Source organism: Microtus oregoni, unplaced genomic scaffold, assembly GCF_018167655.1.
Source record: "Microtus oregoni isolate MIOR12 unplaced genomic scaffold, Mior012 000019F_ref0000042, whole genome shotgun sequence".
NCBI classification, from domain to species: Eukaryota; Metazoa; Chordata; class Mammalia; order Rodentia; family Cricetidae; genus Microtus; species Microtus oregoni.
The window spans coordinates 6,621,888-6,645,275 of record NW_024543078.1 but is presented as its reverse complement, the minus strand read 5'-3'; the positions used below and the strand labels follow the sequence as shown (position 1 = coordinate 6,645,275).

At 37.6% G+C, this 23,388-nt stretch overlaps 1 protein-coding gene across 2 annotated transcripts in view; it reads right to left on the bottom strand.

The window, feature by feature from the left end:
• Positions 1-23,388, bottom strand: part of LOC121459512 (leucine zipper protein 2) — a 334,680-nt gene that overhangs the window by 128,085 nt on the left and 183,207 nt on the right. For both annotated transcript variants that reach the window (XM_041669388.1, XM_041669387.1), the window contains exons 4-5: positions 20,472-20,553; positions 9,666-9,728 (exon numbers count right to left, since the gene is read on the bottom strand). In XM_041669388.1, coding sequence (XP_041525322.1) covers positions 9,666-9,728; positions 20,472-20,553 — 145 coding nt within the window. The remainder of the gene's footprint in view (positions 1-9,665; positions 9,729-20,471; positions 20,554-23,388) is intronic.

The window sequence follows — 23,388 nt, the reverse complement described above, 5'->3', positions numbered from 1 at the left end:
AGGCTCCCACAAAGCCAGTATATGCAGTAGGATCAAAACCCAGTGCCATTGGCCTTGGCTTCTCAGTCAGCCCTCCTTGTCCGCCACACTCACTTATAAGTGGATTCTAGCCATAAATAAAAGACATTGAGCCTATAATCTATGATCCTAGAGAAGCTAAATAAGAAGGTGAACACAAAGAAAAACATATAGTTATCCTCCTGGATATTGGAAGAAGACAAGATTGCCAGGAAAAAAATTGGAAAATTGGGGATGGGGCTGGGGTGGGGGTAAGGGGAGATGGGGAGAAAAAGTGAGAAGGGGGGATGGGGAGAGCTTGGGGGAATGAGACGGTTGGGATGGAGGAAGGGTGGATATGGGAGCAAGGAAGTATATATCTTAATTAAGGGAGCCATTTTAGGGTTGGCAGGAGACTTGTCTCTAGAGGTGTACCCAGGTGTCCATGGAGATGTCCCCAGCTAGATCCTTGGGCAGCTGAGGAGAGGGAGCCTGAAATGGCCCTATCCTATAGCCATACTGATGAATGTCTTGCATATCATCATAGAACCTTCATCTGGCGATGGATGAAGCTAGAGACAGAGACCCACATTGGAGCACTGGACTGAGCTCCCAAGGTCCAAATGAGGAGCAGAAGGAGGGAGGACATGAGCAAGGAAGTCAGGACAATGAGGGGTGTGCTCACCCACTGAGACGGTGGGGCTGATCTAATGGGAGCTCACCAAAGCAAGCTGGACTGGGACTGATGAAGCATGTGATCAAAACAAAGTGCCCTTTCTATAAAATAGCTCATTCGAGATGGTTAATATCACTTTTAGATGATTAATAAAGCATGATGTAATAAGAGGTCTTTAAAGATAAAAATAGGGAAGCAAGAGTGGAAATGGAAATGTTTATTTATTTTCTTTTCCGGTGTCTCTAGCATCTTTTACAGACACAAGCACATACACACACACACACAGAGAGAGAGAGAGAGAGAGAGAGAGAGAGAGAGAGAAAGAGGGAAATTTTAGGAGCATTTTGATGCTCAGAGGCTAGGGACTGGTAAGAAAAAGAAACTTTCTCTATCCAGTGTGTTCTCTGACGTTGAGATAAATCTACAATTATTTTTATTAACAAGCCAAATTATGAACAAATTACGTATTCTGACTGAAGGAGGGAGAGGAAATGAAAGTGAGGCAACAGAGAGAGTATTTCAGGGTCTTGTTGAGTTTAAAAAATGGAGACATTTGCAAAGCAGGTTAGAATGACAGCTCAGAACAACCTCCTGACTGTGTGTCACACTTAGCTGTGATGACTTAGCTCAGAACAACTTCCTGACTGTGTGTCACTGATCTGTGATGACTGAGCTCAGAACAACCTCCTGACTGTGTGTCACTCTTATCCGTGATGATGGAGCTCATAACAACCTCCTGACTGTGTGCCACTGATCTGTAATGACCGAGCTCAGAATACCCTCCTGACTGTGTGTCACTGATCTGTGATAACTGAGCTCAGAGGGACCACATTGATTTTGTGTCACTCTTGTCTGTGGACTATCGTTCTGGACTCTGAATAACAAGGAGAAAGAAAGTTGAACGCAAGTATTGACCACTTGGGATATTTTAATCACAAATCATGAGCATTTTTTTTGTTTGTGTGTGTGTGTGTGTGTGGTCAAGGAATAAAGTATGTGAACCTTCTTACACACTATTCTGCTATTATGTTAGTTTATTGGCTTCATGAGTTTTTTCCCCCACACTAGACAAAGATTTCAGAGAGGGCTTGGGGAATCTTTTTATATTATTTCCTCCCTATATAGGTTTGTGCTCAAGACTCTGGCAAACTGTGATAAATACATGTGTATTGTACCAAAATCTTTAAATTTTTCCTGAAGAAATGGAATGCTTGCTAGTATTTCTGCTCAGTCTCATAATTAATAATAGTACACAGAATTGCTTTGTGGCTCTTTGTTCTAAACTGAAGAAGGTCTCTCCTGAGGAGAAAGCTAAGGAGACTTGGGAGTTTATAAACCTCACAAGCCAAAGAAAGTGCCATGCCGTGGTCTTGTGAGCAGCATACAGGGAGTAAGCAATTCTGAAGAATAGGAAAACTCAGGGGAGCTTCCCCAGTGTTGGTGAGGAAACACTGGCTGTTGTGAGTCCTTACCCATGCTGGGTTGGGCTTTTTGAATCTGCCCGAGCTACAAATTCTCCTTTGCACAAATTCTGCTCCACAGTCATGGAAGCAACCTAGATACAACCACTGATTCCCAAGCTGGATTTAAACAAAATTATTTCCTTTCCCTGCCCTTGTCCTGTCTTACTGGAGTGAACTGGAATAGACTCCCCAGGAAACATGATTTTTTTTGTTAATTTTTTTGTTTTGTTTCTTTTTAATTTCTTTTTCTCTTTGCTTGCTTATTTTGTTTTGATTTTTCAAAGTTTTCTTTTGGGTGGATGCTGCAGGGGTGAGAGGAAGATATGGAGGGACTGGGAGGTGAGCGGAATTGGGGTGAATGATGTAAAATTCCAAAAGATTCAATTAAGAAATTATGTTAAAGAATGAAACAAAACAAAAACAACAAATGAACAAACAGCTAAAAGTTCAAGTCTCTTCTGAGATTTAAGACAAACTTAATTGTAACCCCTTGCAACATCTTGACCTGGGCCATCCTTATCTACATTGCTTCCAGCACCACTGTTTTCCATGTTCCCACTAATATGGCTCATTAAGCCCCCTCCAAAAAAATTCAACTGCTTTCTTTATCCAGAGTCCCAGAGTCTACATTCTGCAACAAGAAGCATGATCAGGCTGTTACATGAATACCCAGCTTCATGGTGCCAACTGGAGTTTCAAAAGCCCCAACCAGGCTCAGTGCCTAGCTCGTTCTTTCTGTAGCCTCTGGATTTGAGTATAACTCCCAGCTACTTCTCCAGCACCATATCTGCCTTTAGTTTTCCAAGCTTCCTACCAAGGTGATAATGGACTAAACCTCTGCAACTATAAGCAATCCCCAAATAAATGTGCTCTCCTCTCTCTCTCTCTCTCTCTCTCTCTCTCTCTCTCTCTCTCTTTCCCCCTCTCTCTCTAAATAAGAGTTGCTTTAGTCATGGTGTCTTTTTACAGCAATGCAATAGCAACCTAGACAGTAGGGTAACAATAGAAATGTATTCTGTGGTCCTAGAAAGAAACAAGACAAAATTTAGAAATCATTTGGGCAAAATCATAGAGTTTAAGATCCCCCCAGAGATCCCAGAATGAATCTGTCCCTTGCCTCTTTCAAGGGGTAAATTTCCTCCAGAGCTTCCCAAGGTAGACTTGCCCCTTGCCTTTTTATGCTGTTGGCAGTCTTTGGCTCTAGCTGAAGTTTTTCTGTCTTCCAATCTCCCAGTCTCTCTTTTTTTCCTCTTCATATTGCCTCCACCCTGTGCATGAGTCAGATCTCTCTCTCTCTCTCTCTCTCTCTCTCTCTCTCTCTCTCTCTCTCTCCCCTCTCTCCTCTCTCACACTCTCTCCTGCCCTGCTCATTTTGTATGTGTGTATACGCAGGGGTGCTCACATGCCATGGCTTACTTGAGTAGGTCAGGAAACAACTCTTTAGAGGGGTTCTTCCTTTTCAACATTGTGGGTCCACAGATAGAACTCAAATCATCAAGCACAACGGTCCTTTTATCTACAGTTATCTTACAGGCTTTCTGCTTCTTTATCATGAAGACATTTGTGAGTGATTGAGTCACTCTCAGTGTCATCCAGGATAGTCTCACCATCTTAAAATTTTTAATTATTACATGAATATTTTTAAAGCTAACGGTGGCATATGGTTTCGGGATATGTTTTAGGCAAATGTGTGTATTATTCAGGAAGTTTTAATTGAAGAATGTATAATTGGTATAATTGTTAATATGTAGAAATCCAGGCAATCACATTTTACATTAATGAGGAAAGGAAAAGGAAGGGAACAATGGTAGCGGTCCTTATAACTGTACAATTTTACCCTCAAAAGAACTGTGTGACTGGCATTAGTGTCTATGTTTAAGTAACATTTAATTACTAAAACTGAAATAGATATATTAGAGTATAAACGATTAGGATGGCAGATGGTGAGAAATGTTACGTGGATTGAAGAGAGATGTAGAAAAGTAGATAAACAGACAGACAGATGATAAGTAGATAGAACCACTGTGTCTTCCTGTTTTTGAGTTCAGGCCCTTTTCCCTTTCTAAATACTGATAGTTCATAATATCTTGAAGAAGGAACATAGAGTGTATAATTTTAAGTAATTATTTTAAAACATCTCCATATTGTGTACTAACTGAAAATAACAGATTTGTAAAAATATTAATATTTTAGTGCCATAAGTATATGTTAAATGATAAAATTATAAAAGTAGCTTGGTTGATGACCTTGATAACTGCAGATGGTCCACCTTTCTAAGACACATACTAAGGACATGGCAGGAAACTTTGACAGTAATTTTATAAAAGTACAAGGAAACAGGAGCATTTCTTGAATATTCATAAATGCTCCAGGTAAATCAAAAGACAATTTAAAGTAAGCCAGGCAACTGCTTATTATACCTATGGTCATTTCAGTGGATTCACACAGAGATTATTTGCCACTCAGGGGTCACCTACTGAGTTACATTTTCTTGTTTCTATAAACTAAATGTCTAAAATTATTGATTCTGACAGGTAAATTGTAAAAAATCATCAGGATTTTAAAACCCAAATTCCTTATATTACTAGTGAAATTCACAGGTGAAAGTAACTACGTCACTAATGTTGGCAAAATTCTTTCCTGACTTAGAGATGTGGCTTATTAGACAATGTATCTTGCTTGCAGAGGGTCTGAATTCAGTGAGTGGCTCACAACCACCTGTAACTCCAGCTTCAAGGCATCTGAAACCTTTTTCTAGCCTCCATGGACAGCTTTATTTACGGGACACACACACACACACACACACACACACACATACCACATGCACACACGGCACACACATACACAGACACACTCACACATGCACACAAACATCCATACATGCATACCACATGCACACGTACACACCAGACACATACACACACATGCAAATAAAAATAAACCTTTAAAGGAATCTTCATTTTTGAATATCAATCCACATAAACCCTTTTTCATCTTTCCCTGTTTATTTCCTCCTTTCCTCTCTTCCATCCCTTATTTTTATTTTTTTTATTAATTTTTTGTTTTTTCAATGAAGTATATCATCAGTAACTGATGTAAGGTCTGTCTCTCTTTGCTGAAGAAAAACAAACCAGGAGTACCTTTTAGCAGCACTGATGAGTATGTGTCTTGCTAATTATTCATGATTTTGAGCTGCTCTGTGTATTTTAAATGTATTTTATTATTTATTTACTTTTATGTGCATGTGTATACAACATATATATATAGAAAATGTAAAAATAAATAATCCTCATAATTCCATAGTCTCATTATTATGTGATATTAAAAGTGGCCCATTCTACTCAAATTATGAAAAATACAGTCTAGTTAAGGCATATTTATTTATTCATTTATAGCTTTATTTTTATTTTATTTTATTAAAAACGATCTTTTATATTATACCTACCAGTTCAAGTTCCCACTCCCTTCCCTCCTCTCATTCCCTCCACCTATCCCCCCAACCCCACCCTGCATTCACTCCTCAGAGAGGGTAAGGCACATTGCTTTAGGAATGTCCAAGGCCCTTCCTACCATATCTAAGCTGAACAAGGTATTCATCCTAAGATAATAAGTTCCCCTAAAGCCAGTACAAGCAGTAGGAATAAATACCAGTGGCCCTGACCCAGCCATACAACTGTCACCGACATTCAGAGGGACTAATTTTGTCCTTTGGTGTTTTTTTTTTCCCATTTGGCTGGAGTTGATGAGCTCCCATTAGCTCAGGTAGACTGTTTCAGTGGGTATACCCATCATGGTCTTGACTTCTTTGTTCATGGATTACTTGTTTTTACTCAACAAACATTGATCAGAAGTTTCACATGGTCAAGAAAATGCATGAAGGATATAATACTGAAAAACTAGTCTTCATTCTTGTAATTAAAAAAACACTCAATATTCTTATTGCTAACCTAACTGCACTACACACTTACTGTATATTAATAGGCATATTTTATGCACCATGCCCTTTACTACTGAAAAGTTCAGAGTGCAAATAACAGGTAGATTAGTGACTACATAATCCAATCCAGAAAGATTAAGTGCTAGGAGGGGTCAAAGAGTAAGATGTGAAGATTTCCATTATTCATTAATTTTATGAGGCTACAAACTGTCTTAAATGGGAGGTTCATGGATTTTTACATAGGTATAGTACAGAGGAATGGTTTTTATGACATTGAAATAATGACCTTTGGGGAATCTGGTTTCCACTATGGGTACTGTAAGCAATATTTCTATATTTTACCTTCTTCCTCTAATGTTTCACATATGGGGTTCATTCATCTGTCCTGTTATGCGAGAAGCACTCCTTTTAGTTTCTTAGGTTTTCTGGAATGGAATTTCTCATAAATATCCTTTTCTTAAATTTCTAATAATTTGTAACTTCTTAACTCTCCTAGGTTTAGTCCATGTGTTTGAGTGATGACTGAGTAAAGTTCTACTAAGAGGGAGAAACCATGACAAGCTGATACTCAAAAGCTATATGAGCCCATAGAGCAGTGATAATGCTGGTTCTGGGGTACATAGAGCTGGGGAGATGGGAAACAAGGGTCAGGGAGTCATGAAACCAGGAAGACTGAAATGAAATCAGCTCTCCATCTTTCTCAAGACACAGAGGTGGAGGGGATTGATTGTTTTGTGTTAGGTCAGAAGATGTTTTCTGCCACCGTTGATATGGAGATTGTAAATACTTGAAAGATATGCACAACAGGAAGATTGCAGACTCCTAACATATTTAGAATGAGGAGGAAGTCTAGATGAGGAAGCAATGCTGGGAAAGAGACAGCACTTCAGTATATTCTGCTTGCCTTGGACATCACAATTTACTAAACTGTGATTTACCCTCTATGGTCTGGAGCTTACCATAGGAAAGAGTTTGGAAGTCAGGAAATAATATAAATGTCAATGTGTTCCAAGATATATTTTCTTTTATCACTCTGGTATCTTCTCTTCTTCTCTAGTGATCCCTCCTTTCTTAAGGGAAATCTATTTGATTTAAGTTGAATAAAACCTACACAACTTAAGGACAGAAGTGTGAAGAAGACATGACTAACTGAACTTCCTATTTTCCTGGCTGTAATGATTGTTGTAGGTATGCCAGTAATTTAGAATCTTCTCTGGCAATTTCTGTTAAAACAAGCCGAAAAATTATCACTCTTCCCTGTTCCTATGATGGAGTGTGTGTGAAGTGAATGGTTGGTCCTTTTGTTTACTTTGTAGAGAGACTATGAGGATATCTATGATGTCTGTGAATACAGGATAGAAGCCAAGTATACTTTGGTATTTTTATTCATGGAGTTTTGATTGCTTAAGCCATTACTAAGAAAATACTTATGCAAAGCATACAGATTAATGAATTAATTACCTCAAAATATAATCACAATGATGATTGTAATTGCTTAACATTGTTGGGGTTTCAACAAGTTTCTAATGTCTAAGGTGTATTGTTTCCACATGTTCTAAAATGCCAACAATTCAAAGTAGATGAATGGCAAAGTGACTTTAATAAATGACGCAGAACCAAAGTTCACATTTAGTCTTCTATGAAGAATTACAGTCATAATCCTCCATCAGGTAAGAAAAAATAGTGCCGATATGGCTGTGAACACAGATGAACTCCCAATTTGACCAATTCTAAACTTCCACAAATGTGTGTAGCTCACCAGTATTTTCAGTAATAATTTACATAGTGGAATTAGTTGCTCACAATATGAAATGAGGGGGTGTCTAAGGCAGACTGTCGACACCCCTGAGAGAACAAGTATTTCTACAATGAGCGAGCATTACCTCTGAAATGCCAAGTCAAAATTCCTTTGCCGAATAAAAACTTCTTTCCTGTAGTCGTATATGATAGAGGCCAATTTCATATTTAATTTTCTGTGCATTTCACTTTGGCCATTTCAATCACATTAGCGTTACTGTAAAGCCTCTTCTCACAGACACTTCCAGCCTTGATTCAGAAAGTAAAATGTATACGTTGCTAGTTAGCTTGCTTTCAATTGCCCCCAGCAACAACAACAACAACAACAAACCACCAAAATTAACCCCTTTCTTCACATTAATGTGTAACTAACAATCATTTTCACTATAAGAAATAAAGCATTGTTTTCTGTGGTGGGTGAACAGCCCCAAGTTTTAATTCCTTATTCCTTTCCAAAGACATGCGGACTTATACTCAATACTTCTGATCCTTGCCTATTAAAAGTTGCTAAGATACTTTTGTTAATACACCAGAAATCAAGACACCTAGAATGGTTTGAAGACTACCAATCTCCTATTCACATCCACTTAGAAACTCAAAATGCAAACTGATTGGCAGCTAGGAGTTTTGCACATGCAGTCACAACAAGACAATGCCAAGACAGAGTAGAGTGGGTACTAAAACTCAGTAATGGATTCTTATACATAATGCTTTAGGCAAGGAAGAGAGTCCCCATGAAGCCACAAGCGTGAACAGGAGTGGTACTCCTCCAGGTCAGGGAGTGGTACTACCTTAAGGTCGCAAATGCTAGGAGGAAACTGGGAGGGATCATGGTCCCAAACCTTCAGACAGACCAGAGCTACACTGATTTTATTTCCGAAATCTTGCCTCCAGTTTTCTGAGAGTTCTGCCATGCTGAGCTGCCTGGTCATTGGCACTGTCCCCAGTAGCTCTAGGGACTCAAGAGGATGGTTCATAGTACGTTGTAAAGGCTCTGTCAGTTATGCATAATAATGGGCTGGTCAAAAGTCATCCCGAGAACAGTAAGTCACCAGAAAAAGGTTAGAACGTTGTGAGGAGATATTACTAAAATATCCTGAGCTCATCTTGGGCTCAGGGTGTATGTGAGGCAAAACTTAGCACCTGTTCATCTATGGGCAGTACAGGAATCCATTAAGAATAGTGACCTGAAGCTCTCCATTACATTATGATATACCTTATCCCCTCCACAGCACTGTGTTTACTGAGGCAAGAGGACGGAATGATTACCTTAGAGAGATTTACAGCCACATATTTAGAGTTGAACTGAAGTGGGTTTTCTTAATTTCCTAGAGTTTTCTCTACAACAGTGTTCATTGACATTTAGTTCTTTTGTTGTTTACTTCATTTATAGGCTCCTTTAAAGAAACTTAAAACTGCTTGTTCATAAAATAAATATCCACATGCATCATTTCTTATTATTTTAGGGCAGTTAGAAACATCAGATAATAAACTTTAACAGGGGCTTCTCTGCATGTAGAGAACGATAAATTAAAAATCAGATTTAATGTTCAAACCTAGAAGTAGTTTCCAATTATCTTGAAAAATAAAAATCAATGGAATGAAATCCTTTCTACTTCCTAAGCTCATTGCAGCTGTGAGATAGTAATTCTTTGCAACATTTTTGTTCTCCGTGGTTATGTTACTGCAGCTCAGCTGAGCGTTCAAATTCTCCAAACTTCTGGTTAAAAGTCTATGTGCATTTTCTTTGTGTATTCTTTGATTAGTGTACAATTTCCTGTAATGTGAAAATTACCTCATTCTGTAGGTCACGGATCATTTTGCTCTTTCTTTCCACTTCAGTCTTCAAAAAATTAATCTGAAAAATAAATAGAATATTTATTTTTATTTTATTGATATATTACCATGATTTTTTTTACTTTATATCATTTTGAGGTATCCTAAAATTATTACAGTGTTAATAAAAACATTGAAAAAGAAAGGATTAAAGTTTCATTAACCAAAACCTTAATTTCCTATATCTTTAATCAATTTATTACATGTATATTGTTTATTATATTAAAGCTTGTGTAAATTTTCAAAGATACAATTTTATATTAGTGAAATATACTCATGTTCTTTTTAATACCAACCAATCTATATTTGTTTTCAACTAATTATGGAAATGATTAAATTGGGGCTGCTGATATCAAAAATTTAATCAAGGTGGTAAAGATCACAGTAACTTCAAATATAGTGAATTAAATAATTTTGGTTCTTTTGAAGAGAAGCAAAAGGCGAGCATTCAGTTTCACCATCTACATCCATCTTTTCATGGCGGCTTCCATTATGACTATTTCCCAGGTAGCATGCATGAGAAATCCACCACCCAGTAAAAGTTACCCCAGGTTTTGACTCTAAACTATAGAAGCATCTATTGTCTTTTCTGTGGTGTTTCAGCTAAGGCACCCAGAGAGAACCAGCTGTTCTGTAGCTCACATGGGTAGAAGACGTTGTTGACCACCATTTTGGGTGTGGAAAGTCAAAAGACGTGTTCAAATGATTAGCAAGAAGAGAATATCAGGTTTTACAGAGATGGGATGAAGCTGGCATATGCAGATATCCGAGTCATATAGGTAGAGAGGTGTAAGAATGATTCCAGATGGAGTCTCTCATGTCTTCAAGAGCTGAAACAGCTGTACTACTTTCTAGAAGACCCGTAGCACCTGACTCCTGATCTTTGCTTTCTATAAAGGGCTGCTGGAGCCTTATGTTACCAGTAAGAGCCCTGCTCTTAGAGAATCTATGAACATAACAGCTCCATCTGTTACTGAATAATCAAGCTGAACCATCTGATACTGATGGCATATATAAAAGAGAAAATGCTTAAGAACTACCCGGCCTATTGTTTCAATCATTAATTCTCCAGTTTAATTAAGCTATGTGGATGCTTATGTCAAGGAAATACCACTAATCACAATCACTGTCCCATTACATGGGAAACTCAAGACCTTTGGTGATCCAAAATACTTACCTGTAATGGCATGACACTATTTAAAATTTATATATCTGCAGAACCAGGGCATGCTTTCTGATAGATTAATTTCATAGCTAGTTCTATACATAAATATTTTGTTGGTAACAAAAACTTTAATTTGTGAAATAGTGGAAGCAATCTTAGTTACATACATAATCTATTCTGATGCCAAACCTTCATTTATTGATAGATTCAGTATGCTTGCATTGCTAAAATTCACATTTATTAGTAATATACTGAAATAGATTTCAATATCAGGCCTGTAATTCATTAAAAACTCCACACAGCCATATGAGAATATGAAACTCAAATATATTCAGAATGTTTTAAAATATTAGCATTTTGAGATCACTGGCTTAGAATCCCAGCAGGATTTAACTTCCCTGCAGAAATAAGTATTCCTGGTATTGACTTCGATAATGGCTTTCAGAGACAAGAATACCAAGTGTTTGCTGTGAGCAAAGCATGGAAGAAAGGCGCTTCTTTATGCTTGATGAGGATGGTAGCTTTGAGGCAACTCTTGCCTTAGAATTATGTTTCATCCAGGACAAGTTGAGCTATAAAAGTTAACAGGAGTCGTGAAATGCATCCAAACACCATTAATATCTTTAATTATCATCGTCACACCTGCTATCCTGTTCTCCCTGCTGTCTGCCAGGCTTTGGCAAGGCAGACCCAAAGCTGAATGATTTCTCACTGCAGTATCTATGCAGAGATGAAAACAAATCTTTCTGTCTTCATAAAAAGTGTGTTGGAACATGATCATTTCAAGGGGTATCTGCTGCTCACATAATACAAATTTTCATAAATATATTCTCTTTCACTTTCATGTTTTATGATTTATAAACAAGTTTGTTATTGTAATTCACAGAATTTTAGTTTGGACCTGGAAAACCTTCGCTTATTGTAATTTTTGGAAGAATTGTACAAGTTTTCATTTGAATAAAAAGGTCACAATTTAAAATTCAATCAAGGTCACCATAAAAGTATATCTTTCCTTTGAATATGAAATGGTATAATGATATTTGTAGACTGAAATCCAATTCCCCATCAGAACGAGGGCAAGGCAATTACAAAAACTTCCCTTCTTTGCCACAACTTTAATTACTGTAGAAGTATTAGAAGGCAAAATAATTAGTGATTGATTTGCAACAGTAGACTTGTCCAACACACAAATGCATTCAATGTTTAGCATAGGCTGTTTATGTAGAAAGAAAAATCCCAAGATGTTCTGTTCAAGGTTCATCAAACTGTTCTTACCTTGTCTTCCCAAATGAGTAAAAAGTAAAACTTTAATGACTGGAAAGATTAAAAGTTTGCATTGTGTGTTTGTCCTGGATTTTCTTTATTGGTATGTTTATGAACACCAGGATACTCTCACGGGCTTCTTTGACAGGCTTTCAGGGAGCACAAGAGTGAGGAAGGCTCTTTGACATAAGGATTTCATTTTTTTAACATGCTTTCTGGGCTGGTTAATCTTCATTTTCAGCTTGATTAGATTTAGATAATGCAGGGGAAACACTCATAAAGCTATCTGTGAAGGAGTTTCCAGAGAGGTTTTATTGAGAAGGCAAGAGCCAACCTGAAGGTGGGTTGCACCACCCCAGGGGTTAGATGACTAAAGAAGAAATAAACCACAAATAACCGAGAAGTACTTAAAGAAATATTCAACTCCTTAGTCTCCGGAGAAATGAAAATCAAAATTACTTTGAGATTTTTTCTTACACCATTCAGAATGGCCAAGACCAAATAAAGAATGACAGATAATGATGGCAAGGTGTGGAGGAGGAAAACTGCATTGCTGGGGGAGTGCAAACTTGTACACCCATGACGGCAATCAGGTTACTCAGGAAGATGGGAACTGATCTATGTCAAGGCTGAGCAATACCACTTTTGGGAATATATCCAAAGGACATCTTATTACAGAGACAACTGCTCACCATTGTTCATTTCTGCTCTATTCATAATAGCCAGAAATTAGAGACAGCCTAGATGTCCATCAATGGAAGAATTGATGAGGAAAATGTGATACATTTATACAATAGAATATTACTTTAACTGTTTAAAAAATAAAATCATGGAATTCTCAGATAAATGAATGGAATTGGAAAAAATCATCTTGAGTAAGGCAATCTAGATCCCAAATGACATACATTCACTTATACGTGAATGCTAGCTGTTAAGTCGGTAAGCAGGCTACAATTCACATAACTAGAGGTTAGGTATAGAGTAAGGAACTGGTGTGTCAGGGGTAGTGGAAGGTTGGATTATCTTAGGAAAGGCAGATAGAATTGATAGTTATGGATGGATGTTGTGGGTGGGCGCACTGGAACAATAGGACCAAACAGAGAGGAAGAGGAAAGAGGTCAGTGTAGCAAGGAACTTGGGGAGGTGAACAAAAGCTAAGGGTCATTTAAGGGGTCATATGGAAACCTAGTCCAGCAGAAGCTTTCTAAAACACATGTGAAGGTGATCTAAACAGAATGGCCAAGTAACGGGGTAATGGGGAAAATAAAGCCCAAATAAACATCTCTCATCACCAAATGAAGCCTCCAGTTCCAGGAATGGGTCACATCTAATCTAAGTGTTGGTCAAAGGAACCCCATAGGAACTCCAAGCCTATTGCTGAAGAAAACACCTATATAAAACATTAAACACAGAGAAGTTAAACTGGTGCCTGTGTAAAGCATTCATCCCTACTGAACAGCGTTCATGATACTCAAAGTTACTCTGCACACTTCCAAAGGAGAAAGGTAAACATTAATCCAGCTACAACACCTTAGATATATGATGGTGACCTCTCTACAAGATGTGCTAGTGCAGTAGAGATACAAAGCTTTGGTGAGTAACCAACCAATGTCTGATGGAATTTAAGGTCCACTTCATGAAATGCAACCTATGCCTGACACTGCTTGTGCAGCCAAGAGTCTGAGACTAGACAGGACAGAGACCTTAAGGGAAAAGAAAACCCTACCATTCTGCTGAAGTGACATTACAGTACAATGACTTCTAACAGTGTTCTGATTTACTTAGCTCAGTGTCATCCTCAGCCAGCAGCAGAGAAGGTTTGTACTACAGTAGATGCAAATAAATACAGAAACCTGCTGCTGGACAAGCTGTGGAGAGACCATTCTAAAAGTGATGTCTGCACAAGCTGTAGAGAGACCATCCTGCATGGGATGTCTCCATCAATTCCCCTCTGTCAGGGCTCAGGGAAACCTGTGAAGGAGGCAGAAGGGGAGAAGGACATTAAGGAAACAAATGACAGCAGGACGGTGCAAAGTCACAGAGACTGATGTGGCATGCACAGGATTTGCACAGGTCTTGGCCAGATGGGGTCCCATGATGAGACAGGAAGTGGACATAAGACCACATCGTTAGCCCAGGAGCTATCTCCAAATGATAACCATTAACAAATGGGAAAATTAGTTTCCTCCAATTGAATCTCACTGCATATAAAACCACTTTTAAGGCCAGGCCCAATGCCCACTAGAAAATAGACAACCCAAAATGAACTCAGTGGCAGTTTGGAGGCTTTTTAACCATAATGCTTTGATGCTTTGTCAGGGCTTTTTGTTGTATTTTTGGTTTTAACCATACAGGTCCTTAGGATACATACATATACACACACACACACACACACACACAAAGATACACACACAGATACACACACACATATATAATGTTTTTGCTTTTTTATTTTTCTGTTTTTATTTTTATTTTATCTTTGTTTTGGTTTTGTGTCTTTATGTGATTTCTGCATGTGCAAAAAAATGTGCTTACCTCTGTGTCGATATGAGTTTCTTGAACTTTATGGTTCTTTTGCTTCTGTCTTGGTTTGTATTTCTGTGCTATTCTAGTTTGTTTGCTTTTATTTATCTAGTTTTATTTTTATTATGTTTCTGGATGCATCTTTGTATCCTACTGGGAGACAGAAAGAAATGGTATCTATAGATTTGGGTGGGTGGGGAAGTGGGAAGGACATGGGACCAGTTGGGAGAGGAGAACCATAATCAGAATATACTGTATTAAAAATATCTATTTTCAATGAAAAAAAAAGAAGCCAAGCTGACAAGCTGAGAACCAAGAATGACATCTCTGTGCTTGCTGAGTGCAGATACACTATGACCAGGTTCATCGTGATCCTGTTACCGTATCTCAAGGTTCCCTCACCTCTAAGTGCCGTAATGGATGGACTCCATTGACTGTTTATCATCATCCCCTTCTTTATTTAAAGTGCTTTTTATCAGATATGTTGAAACATCAACAAGAAAAGTTACTAATACACATTCTTAGTGTCAGGACTGGTGGACACATGTACTCTGTTCTTGGAAGGAACCTCCATAAGGCTTTCCATGTTCTCTACTGACTCATATTCCCAGCAAAAGTGCACAAGTATCTTTATCATACAAAGAAATGAGTAGCTGTCTGGAGAAGCCAGGGCCCAGTTTAAGCACTTCATTCTCCTTTATTGGTCGAAGATTATAAATTTATTTCAATATCATACCGTTTTGACATATCACTGGAGAATAGTCTATAATGCTTTCATTTTGGTGTGGGTTTTTTTATTGCTGCATTTTTTCTTTTATTGAAGATAGGTTTTCATACAATATTTTCTGATTATGGTTTCTTCTCTGGTAAGATTTGTTGAAGGAGGCAGAGGCAGGAGGATCACAAGTTGTTTTGTTTTTTAATCTAGATAAGCTTGTGTAGGGAATTTTCTTTTTCTATATAATTTGTGTGGTTTTTTGGTAGATCTTCGAAGGTTTTCATAGGCATTTTTGAAGGAGATTATATGCACATTTTGAAGGTATGTATATGGTGTGTGTGTATGTAATGTGTGTGTGAGGTATGTATGGTATGTATGTAGGATGTGTATATACAGTGGGTTTGCATGGTGTATCTGTAGAGTGTGTGCAGTATGTTTGTGGTGTGTATATGGTGTGTGGTGTATGTGAATGGTGTGTGTATGTGCAGTGTTTGTGATATGTATGTAGTGTGTGTATGGTGTGTGCTTTTATTGTGGCGTATGTGAGTGGTGTGTGTGTGTGGTATGTGTGTTCTGTTTGTATTGTGTGTGTGTTTTGTATGTGTGTTTGTGTGGTGTACATGTGTGGTGTGTGCATATGTGGTGTGTGCTTCTTTAATTATCCAAGTAATGCTATTATGATTTTTATGATAGGTATATTTCTTCTATTCTGTTGAACGCATTCCTATTTATCTGTAGCCATTGTAAAGCACATTGAATTGATATTTATATTAGCTAGCTCACTATCAGGACATGAGAACAATATTCACATTTACATGAGCTTTGTACCCTTAAGCACTGAGAAATTTAATCATGATTTAAAAGAACTTTCTGGTAAATATTTTTGGGTTTTGATATATTTGATCATAGCATCTGCAGAAGTGATGATCTGAATTTCACTTTCCGAATTTGGGTCTAAAAGTCGTGACAAATTAGGATTCTTTTCTTGCTCTAAGTGTCATAAAGCTTTCAAACTTTCAATATTGAATGTAATATTAGCTCTTTGAGTCTGTAAGGGATCTGTACATTAAGATATAGATCTTTGTTTCCTTATTCATTCGGTTTTTCATGAAGTCATTGTGTTTTATTAAGTGCCTTTGTGCATCTGTTGATCATGTATTCTTCATCTTCACATTATTGATATGGTATGCTTCCATTATTAATGCAAATATTTGAACCATCCATGAATTCTTTGTTACAAATTCACTTTTCCATCATAAATGATCTTTTTAAATAATTTGTGGATTTAACAAGTTTGATATTGTTTTGTTTGGTGTAACTGCAGCATTGCTCGTGAAGATCATTGCTTGCCATTTACTCTTGGTGCCATTATGTGGTCTTGTCAATACATTCATAAATATTCCATTATCATTATTTACTTACTTTTAAGATAACTTAAATGAATTGGCATTAGTTCTTTAATTAACAAACTAATTTAAAGGAATCTCTTTATCACTAAGCATTTCTTTGCAAACTATTATTTTTATTTTTATTTCTCATTAATATAAATGATACTGAGAAATTAGATATTTGATCACCCCCCTGTCCTGGGATGCTCCAAGTTGTCGGTTTCCGTGAAAGTTCAGTCGCATAAAGAGTTCCCACTATGGAAATACAGTGTCTGCACTGAATGTTACTCAATTATACTTGCTGTTATCTCCACCATCTTCCTTTCATCTCTTTCTCATCTCTTTGCAGGGAAGATCAAAGAAAACGAAAAGAGTCCTTCCCTTTCCGCACCTGGACTCACCTCAGGAGAGGCTTTCTTTGAAGTTGGTCACTTGGAATCTTTTCTTTATTCTATGAGCTGCTCTCTTTGTAATGCACACATTTTATGATTTTTGCTGTCACATTGGGTGATGTGATGAGTTTTTTTAACTTCAGTTCAGGAATGAAGCAAATCTTATAGTACTTCTTTACATCATCCCACTGCCTTAGAACTAGCAATATTAAAAAAATGATGACAACTTAAGTTGAAAATTACTTTTCTTCATTATAATCTTCCAACACAAATAATGCCTAAAGGACATATGTTTTATGCTGTAATACAATTCTTTGTTTCCCAGCACACGATTATTCTGAAGCACCATCATGTGTCCACATACACTTTAGTGTATGTTTACGTACTTCTAAATATTGACACACATGTGACTTTAAACGTCTTTCAAACAATTATAGTAAATAACAATGATAGCGCATCCGTAGGTAAGAAAATACAAAGCATTACCAAAATTGAGTTGTCTTGCAATTACTAAATACAATAAAGTTTCAGGTGTTTAGTCAGAGATCATTGTCAGATCAGTGATACAGCTCACACCTGTGATAGGAACCTTTGTGATTCTGAATGTCAGATCAATCTCACACAGCTCATTGTCAACCTGTGGGAAGAGCTGCTGGAGACCCATGATAGTATCCTGATTGTGTATCTATGTGGTTTAGATTAGTAATGACTTAGCATAGAAATATTAGAACATCCCCAATGATTCAGAACAGACTACATTATGTGAGTCTGCCCTTGTCAGACATTAATCCTATGTCATCCTTGAGAATGCTTCCTGTATCATTAGCGGGTGGTGGTGGCAATGATAGCCTACAGTTTTGAAGTTAGTTACAATTCATCATCCCTTCTGCTTACTACCTTGTGTGCACAGAATCATAATCACCAATGAAGAGCTTTGTAAGTAGTCAGCAGGAGAGCCTGAGGGAAATGAAATGACCATATATGAATTTGTAATAAAAATGGTGGGCAGAATAGAAAGGACAGGATATCACTTTCAAGTCTACTATAGCCTATAACCCAGACATAATTACACCTTCAATTATAAATATATTACAATATTTCTGTATAATAATAATATAATTTCTATATAATAAATATAATATTTTAATAGTATAGTATTCTTATTTTAATAGTAATAATAACCCTTATTATTTTAATGTGTTACACTGTCTTAATTGGATAAATAAACAAACGGGTAGAAATTGATCAAGTCCACAGAATCCCATTCCACTAGGAATTATCCTCAGAACAGAATGCTAAGCCAGTCCGCGCAAGCAGGTTGGGCTTAGTAGAAATATGAGGAAAGTGAAGATAGGATGGTCATAGCTCTGAGGGAAATCCACAAGAAAGGTACGGAGAGCACAGGGGCCATAATCTGTACCCGTTGCATTTCCACAGCTGGATATTCTATCTTCGACCTCTGCCCTTTCGAGAGTGACAGTGTTCTCCCTGGAACTCTGTCTACATATAGTGTGGGAATTGCTGTGGTGTGTGCTTTGGTTGCTCCGCCCACTAGCAATGTAAAGTGAGCCAGGAGTTTACCTCCTGTGTTCTACAGCTTCTTAGGAATCAGTCGATTAAATAGTATGGCTTTATGGCAAGGGTCTGAGAAAATAGTGAATACAGCACATCTGTTCTCAAGGTCACCACTTTTTATCAGATTAAAATCCCCAAGATAAATTCAAATGAAGTCTGACTGGGCAAAGCATAAATGAGGTCACAGACAGAGTCATCTAACATTCTAAGTCCATATTGAGGGAAACGTTGATTAGGAAGCACTAAAACCTGTTCATTCTTTTACAAAACATTTGGTGCCCAGGTAGCCAAGCACTAGAACGTCTTACATAAAATCACTGACTGTTTTCATTTGGCCTCAGCATTGTTATCTGGAAGAGATAATGAGAACTTGCCAGGAAACATTCCTAAGACTGCAAAGCAGGTCTTCATTAGGAGAAAGACTGCCCTTAGGACTCAGCAGTCCTGGGTGACAAACTGAACTGAGGTTCAGAATCAAAACTCCACACTCAAACCAAAGTTTACAAAAGCTTTGCAAATAAAAGGCTCACCAGAGTTTCTAGAGAGCCTGGGCTTCCAATAACTGAACAAGATGGATACCTTCATGAATCTTGTTTCTAAAATTGGTGTTATATTTTATTGGCACTCCGGAAAGAGTCTGTTCCAAGAACCATGTGCTGGACCAGCTTCTTTCTCACTAGTCTGATAATGTGCTTGAAATACCCTTCTCTCTCTTCCTGCCTCCTTCCCTGGAGCCACAATAGGTCATGTACTCTCAGGACCATACTTTCAAATAACAATCAATCAGCTGAAGAATAACACACTGTAGAGCCACTTCAAACCACTTCAGACCTGCCCTAGTGACTTAGACCCACAATGTGGGGTAGCCCCTATGTCCCAAGTTACTGCGTTGTTCACACTGCCCACCCTGAGCCTCTTTAGCTGTCTCACCATTGCCCTGTCTCTGAAATCATAATGGGATCTACTGTCCAGTTCTCTCTGCTGGCCAGCACTAGCCTTCCCCTTGTGGGCCCTGGGTATAACGTTCCATCCATCTTTTCAGTAATACGTTTGACTTCTAGCAAATAGAGTTTGGTATTATATAAATTTTAAAAGGAGATTCGGGCACTAGATAGTATATAGAAGTCTTATCTTTGCAAGAGGTGCAAAAGTGAGTCTGAGAAATAAATTTGAGACTGATATCCCAGCATTGCTTCAGGAGCCAATTTTCTTGTCTCTGGTGAATATCACTGATAAGAGCCACAGTGTGAGTGTCAAAAGGACATCATCTTGCAAAGATCTGGGGAGCAGTTGGACCGTGAAACTATAAGTCTTATCCTATGAATAATCTGTAGGATGGATGACCAAGCAGACAATATGGCCCTGCCCCTGAGTGATTCCCATGCCATGGTTGTCTGGAACAGCTTAAGGATCTACATAGGTTACCTGGCTTTCAGTTCAGCTTCCACCCCATCCAGGAACCACTAAAGTGATCCAGTTCTCTGCCTGTTCAGCCTCTTGTTCATCACTTATAGAGAATCAGTAGGAGTCAGAAGATCGCCAAATTAAACACAATGTTCACCCTTTTCTTATAGTAAATTGTGGCAAAATATTATGCTGGTCAAAATAACTGAAGCTTCTGTTGTGGAGACTTCATTATTTTCTTTTTATAGTGTATTTTTCTTTTGTGATTGGAGAAAAGGAAGACATAACTTCTCAACCCTAAAGCTATTACCCAAAGAAGAGGCACAAACACACTCACTGTAGCCTGATGTTTCTCTGCTTTCTCAGATGTCTCTTTAATCTGATTCTGCAGGGCCTCCTGGAGGGACTTCATTTCTTCCCTAGGTCAGTAGAAAAAGAACAAAGAAGAGATACCACATGATTCCACTATTTTCCTTGAACTTTACGAAAAAAAAGTTTGTCTATCAATCTACATTTAAGGAACAGCTAACTATAATTATGAAAATCTACAGCAATTCAAAAGGCTACGTCTAAATACTCTGAAAATAAAGGGTTTTTTTCCATGTACATACATAAAGCAGGTGATATTTAAAGGAAATTGCCTTTTATTATGCTTTATAAGAATCCCACAGTGTGAATCAATGTGAACAATGAATGTGTTCAATCAGCTCAATATACCAACTCAAGTTGGAAAGCTAATTTCACTGATGACATGTAGGGCATGAACATGTTAAGTCAAAAGTGATGATAGACTTCTGAAAGAAATTATGGTAACCTTCTGATCCTCATTAATTTCTTAATTTTGCAGTATTGTTGCTTAACTATAACCTGAGAATTTTTCATGAAAACACAGGGAAAATAGATTTAATTCTAACTATTGCTTAATGGGCACAGGAAAGAAAATATATGACCTCAAATAATGGCAATTGGGCCCCAAGATCATTAGTATGCATAGACTATGTGTTTTGATTGGGGGGGTAGAGAAAGATAAATATCACATTGTTTCTTACAGATACAATGGAAGTCAAGAGAGTTTCTCAGTGTAAGGGTTAGGGGAGTGAGCAATAACAATCATGCAGTGACTATGTGTGTGTGTGTGTGTGTGTGTGTGTGCATGTACGTGCATGTGTGTGCATGTTTGTGAATGTCATGATGAAAGCCATTATTTTATGTGCTTACTCATTTCTTTTAAAGATTTAAAATTTGTACATATTGGATTAAGTTTATTGATTTGCTTTGACTTGACTTTTGTCACTCAAACTATCACCTCAAAAATATATAGATTATAAAGGTTAGTGTGTGTGTATGTGTGTGTGTACAAGCACATGTGTGTGTAATACAGTGCACATATATGATATGTGACTATGCCTAGAGAAGTTGCTTAAGAGCAACAACAAGCAAGCAAAGTGTTGTTTTATTCCATGAGACTCAAAACTGGTTTAAATTTGGCCATCAATTTCTGGAAAAGTACCTCTGGTAATTTGGGCAAATGTTAAAATTCCCTCCTTGTAAATTTCCTCATTTAAAACTGGACACAATAATAAAAACACTTTGTAGGCTTGTGGCAAGGTTTAAGTGACACAATAAACAAAATTTTTAGCAGGGAATCTAGAAAAGAAAAGTACTTATTCTACAATCATTAAAAAGAAAACAACTTCATAGAGACTGTGAGTATACTCTTTGATCAGAATACCCCACAGGACAGGCTCTTTCCTCTAGCAGGAACACTCTGTGACTTCTAGATCTCAACTTTAGGTACTGCGATCACCCAAATTTAATTTTCAGGGGAGACAGAAAAAGGGAGGTGGGAGAGAGAGAATAAATTTTGGAATCATTGTGGTCCAGGCCAAATCCATAAACCATGGTTTAAAGCTAAATTTCAGCTTTCACGGGTATATTCATATATGGATATTTATATCTGGAATACCAGATTTTTAACTGAACGTTTGTGACATAATAATTAAATATTGCAATGGCATTCAAATACTAAATTCAGTATAGTATAAAATATGATCATATGCAACAGATGCACATATGTTACCTGTCACATCAAAATATGATATCTGTGAGTGATAGAAAACTGAGGCCCACAGGGACAGTGGCAGGTGTTCACAGCATATGCACACACATGTAGACAGGCATTATGCTGCTTTTATTGAGAAGGGAAAAATAAAGGAAGGGTTCTGGGGAGGAAGGAAAAACAGTCTTTTCCAAGTACAAATTAAAATATGAATTATACAGTCAACAAAAAATTCAAGATAATTTTATAGTAGCTACTACTTCTCATTCTAAATTTTGTTTTTAGACTACTTATTGCTAGTTTTAGACAATAAATAATAATCTAATAACATTATATTACAAAAGACAAGGGAATAAAAAAATCCCATATCATGCTATGTAAGCAAATAGGAAACAAGAAAGAGCAGCAGTAATATGTTAGTGAAAATTGGACAAAGGGCCTGGAGGGAGTCAGTAGTTAAAAGCATTTGTTCTTCTTGTAGGAGGACCCAGATTCAATTCTGAGCACCATAACCAAGTTCCAGGGGATCGGTGCCCTGTTCTGACTTCTATGGGAATCAGGCAGGCATGTGGTACACATACATATGATCAGAAAAACACTTTGCAATAAAATAAAATACACAAATACAAATATAAGTGAGTCCAATATTTTTAGATGGTGGAAGCAGAGAAATGTACGTCTCTATGTCAAGCAGAGCTACTGTGTGATGGGTAGCTTGGCCTTACATCTACCAACCAGCTCTCAGTACACTTCATTCTGTCTGCCTTTCTAATATACATTTTTAACCAGCCCACTGTTCTCCAGCTTCTGAAGCCTGACTCCCATACTCCCAGTTTCTATGCTATGCAAGATGATTTCAGGCTTCTTTGCTTCAACACTACACCCCACCTCAGGAAGATTTGACTAGTTAGGCCTGGCTGCCTTAGAGCCTCTTTGGTGCTGAAGTAACTCTCTAGTTCTAAGACTGGGTAGCTTCAGCATCAGGATGAGATTGCTCACACGCATGATTATCTTAGCATAGTTTCTCATATTGTGCAAGCACTGGGCAGCTTTTGCATCTCTATTTTAATCTCCATTTTCCTCTCAGGAAGGCATGAATTTCAGATGGTGATGAGCTGCTGTGTCAATCAGTAATTTACAGAGTAAAGGCTTCCTTCTGGCTTTCAGAAAGCATGTCAGTGGTCAATAGTCTCAT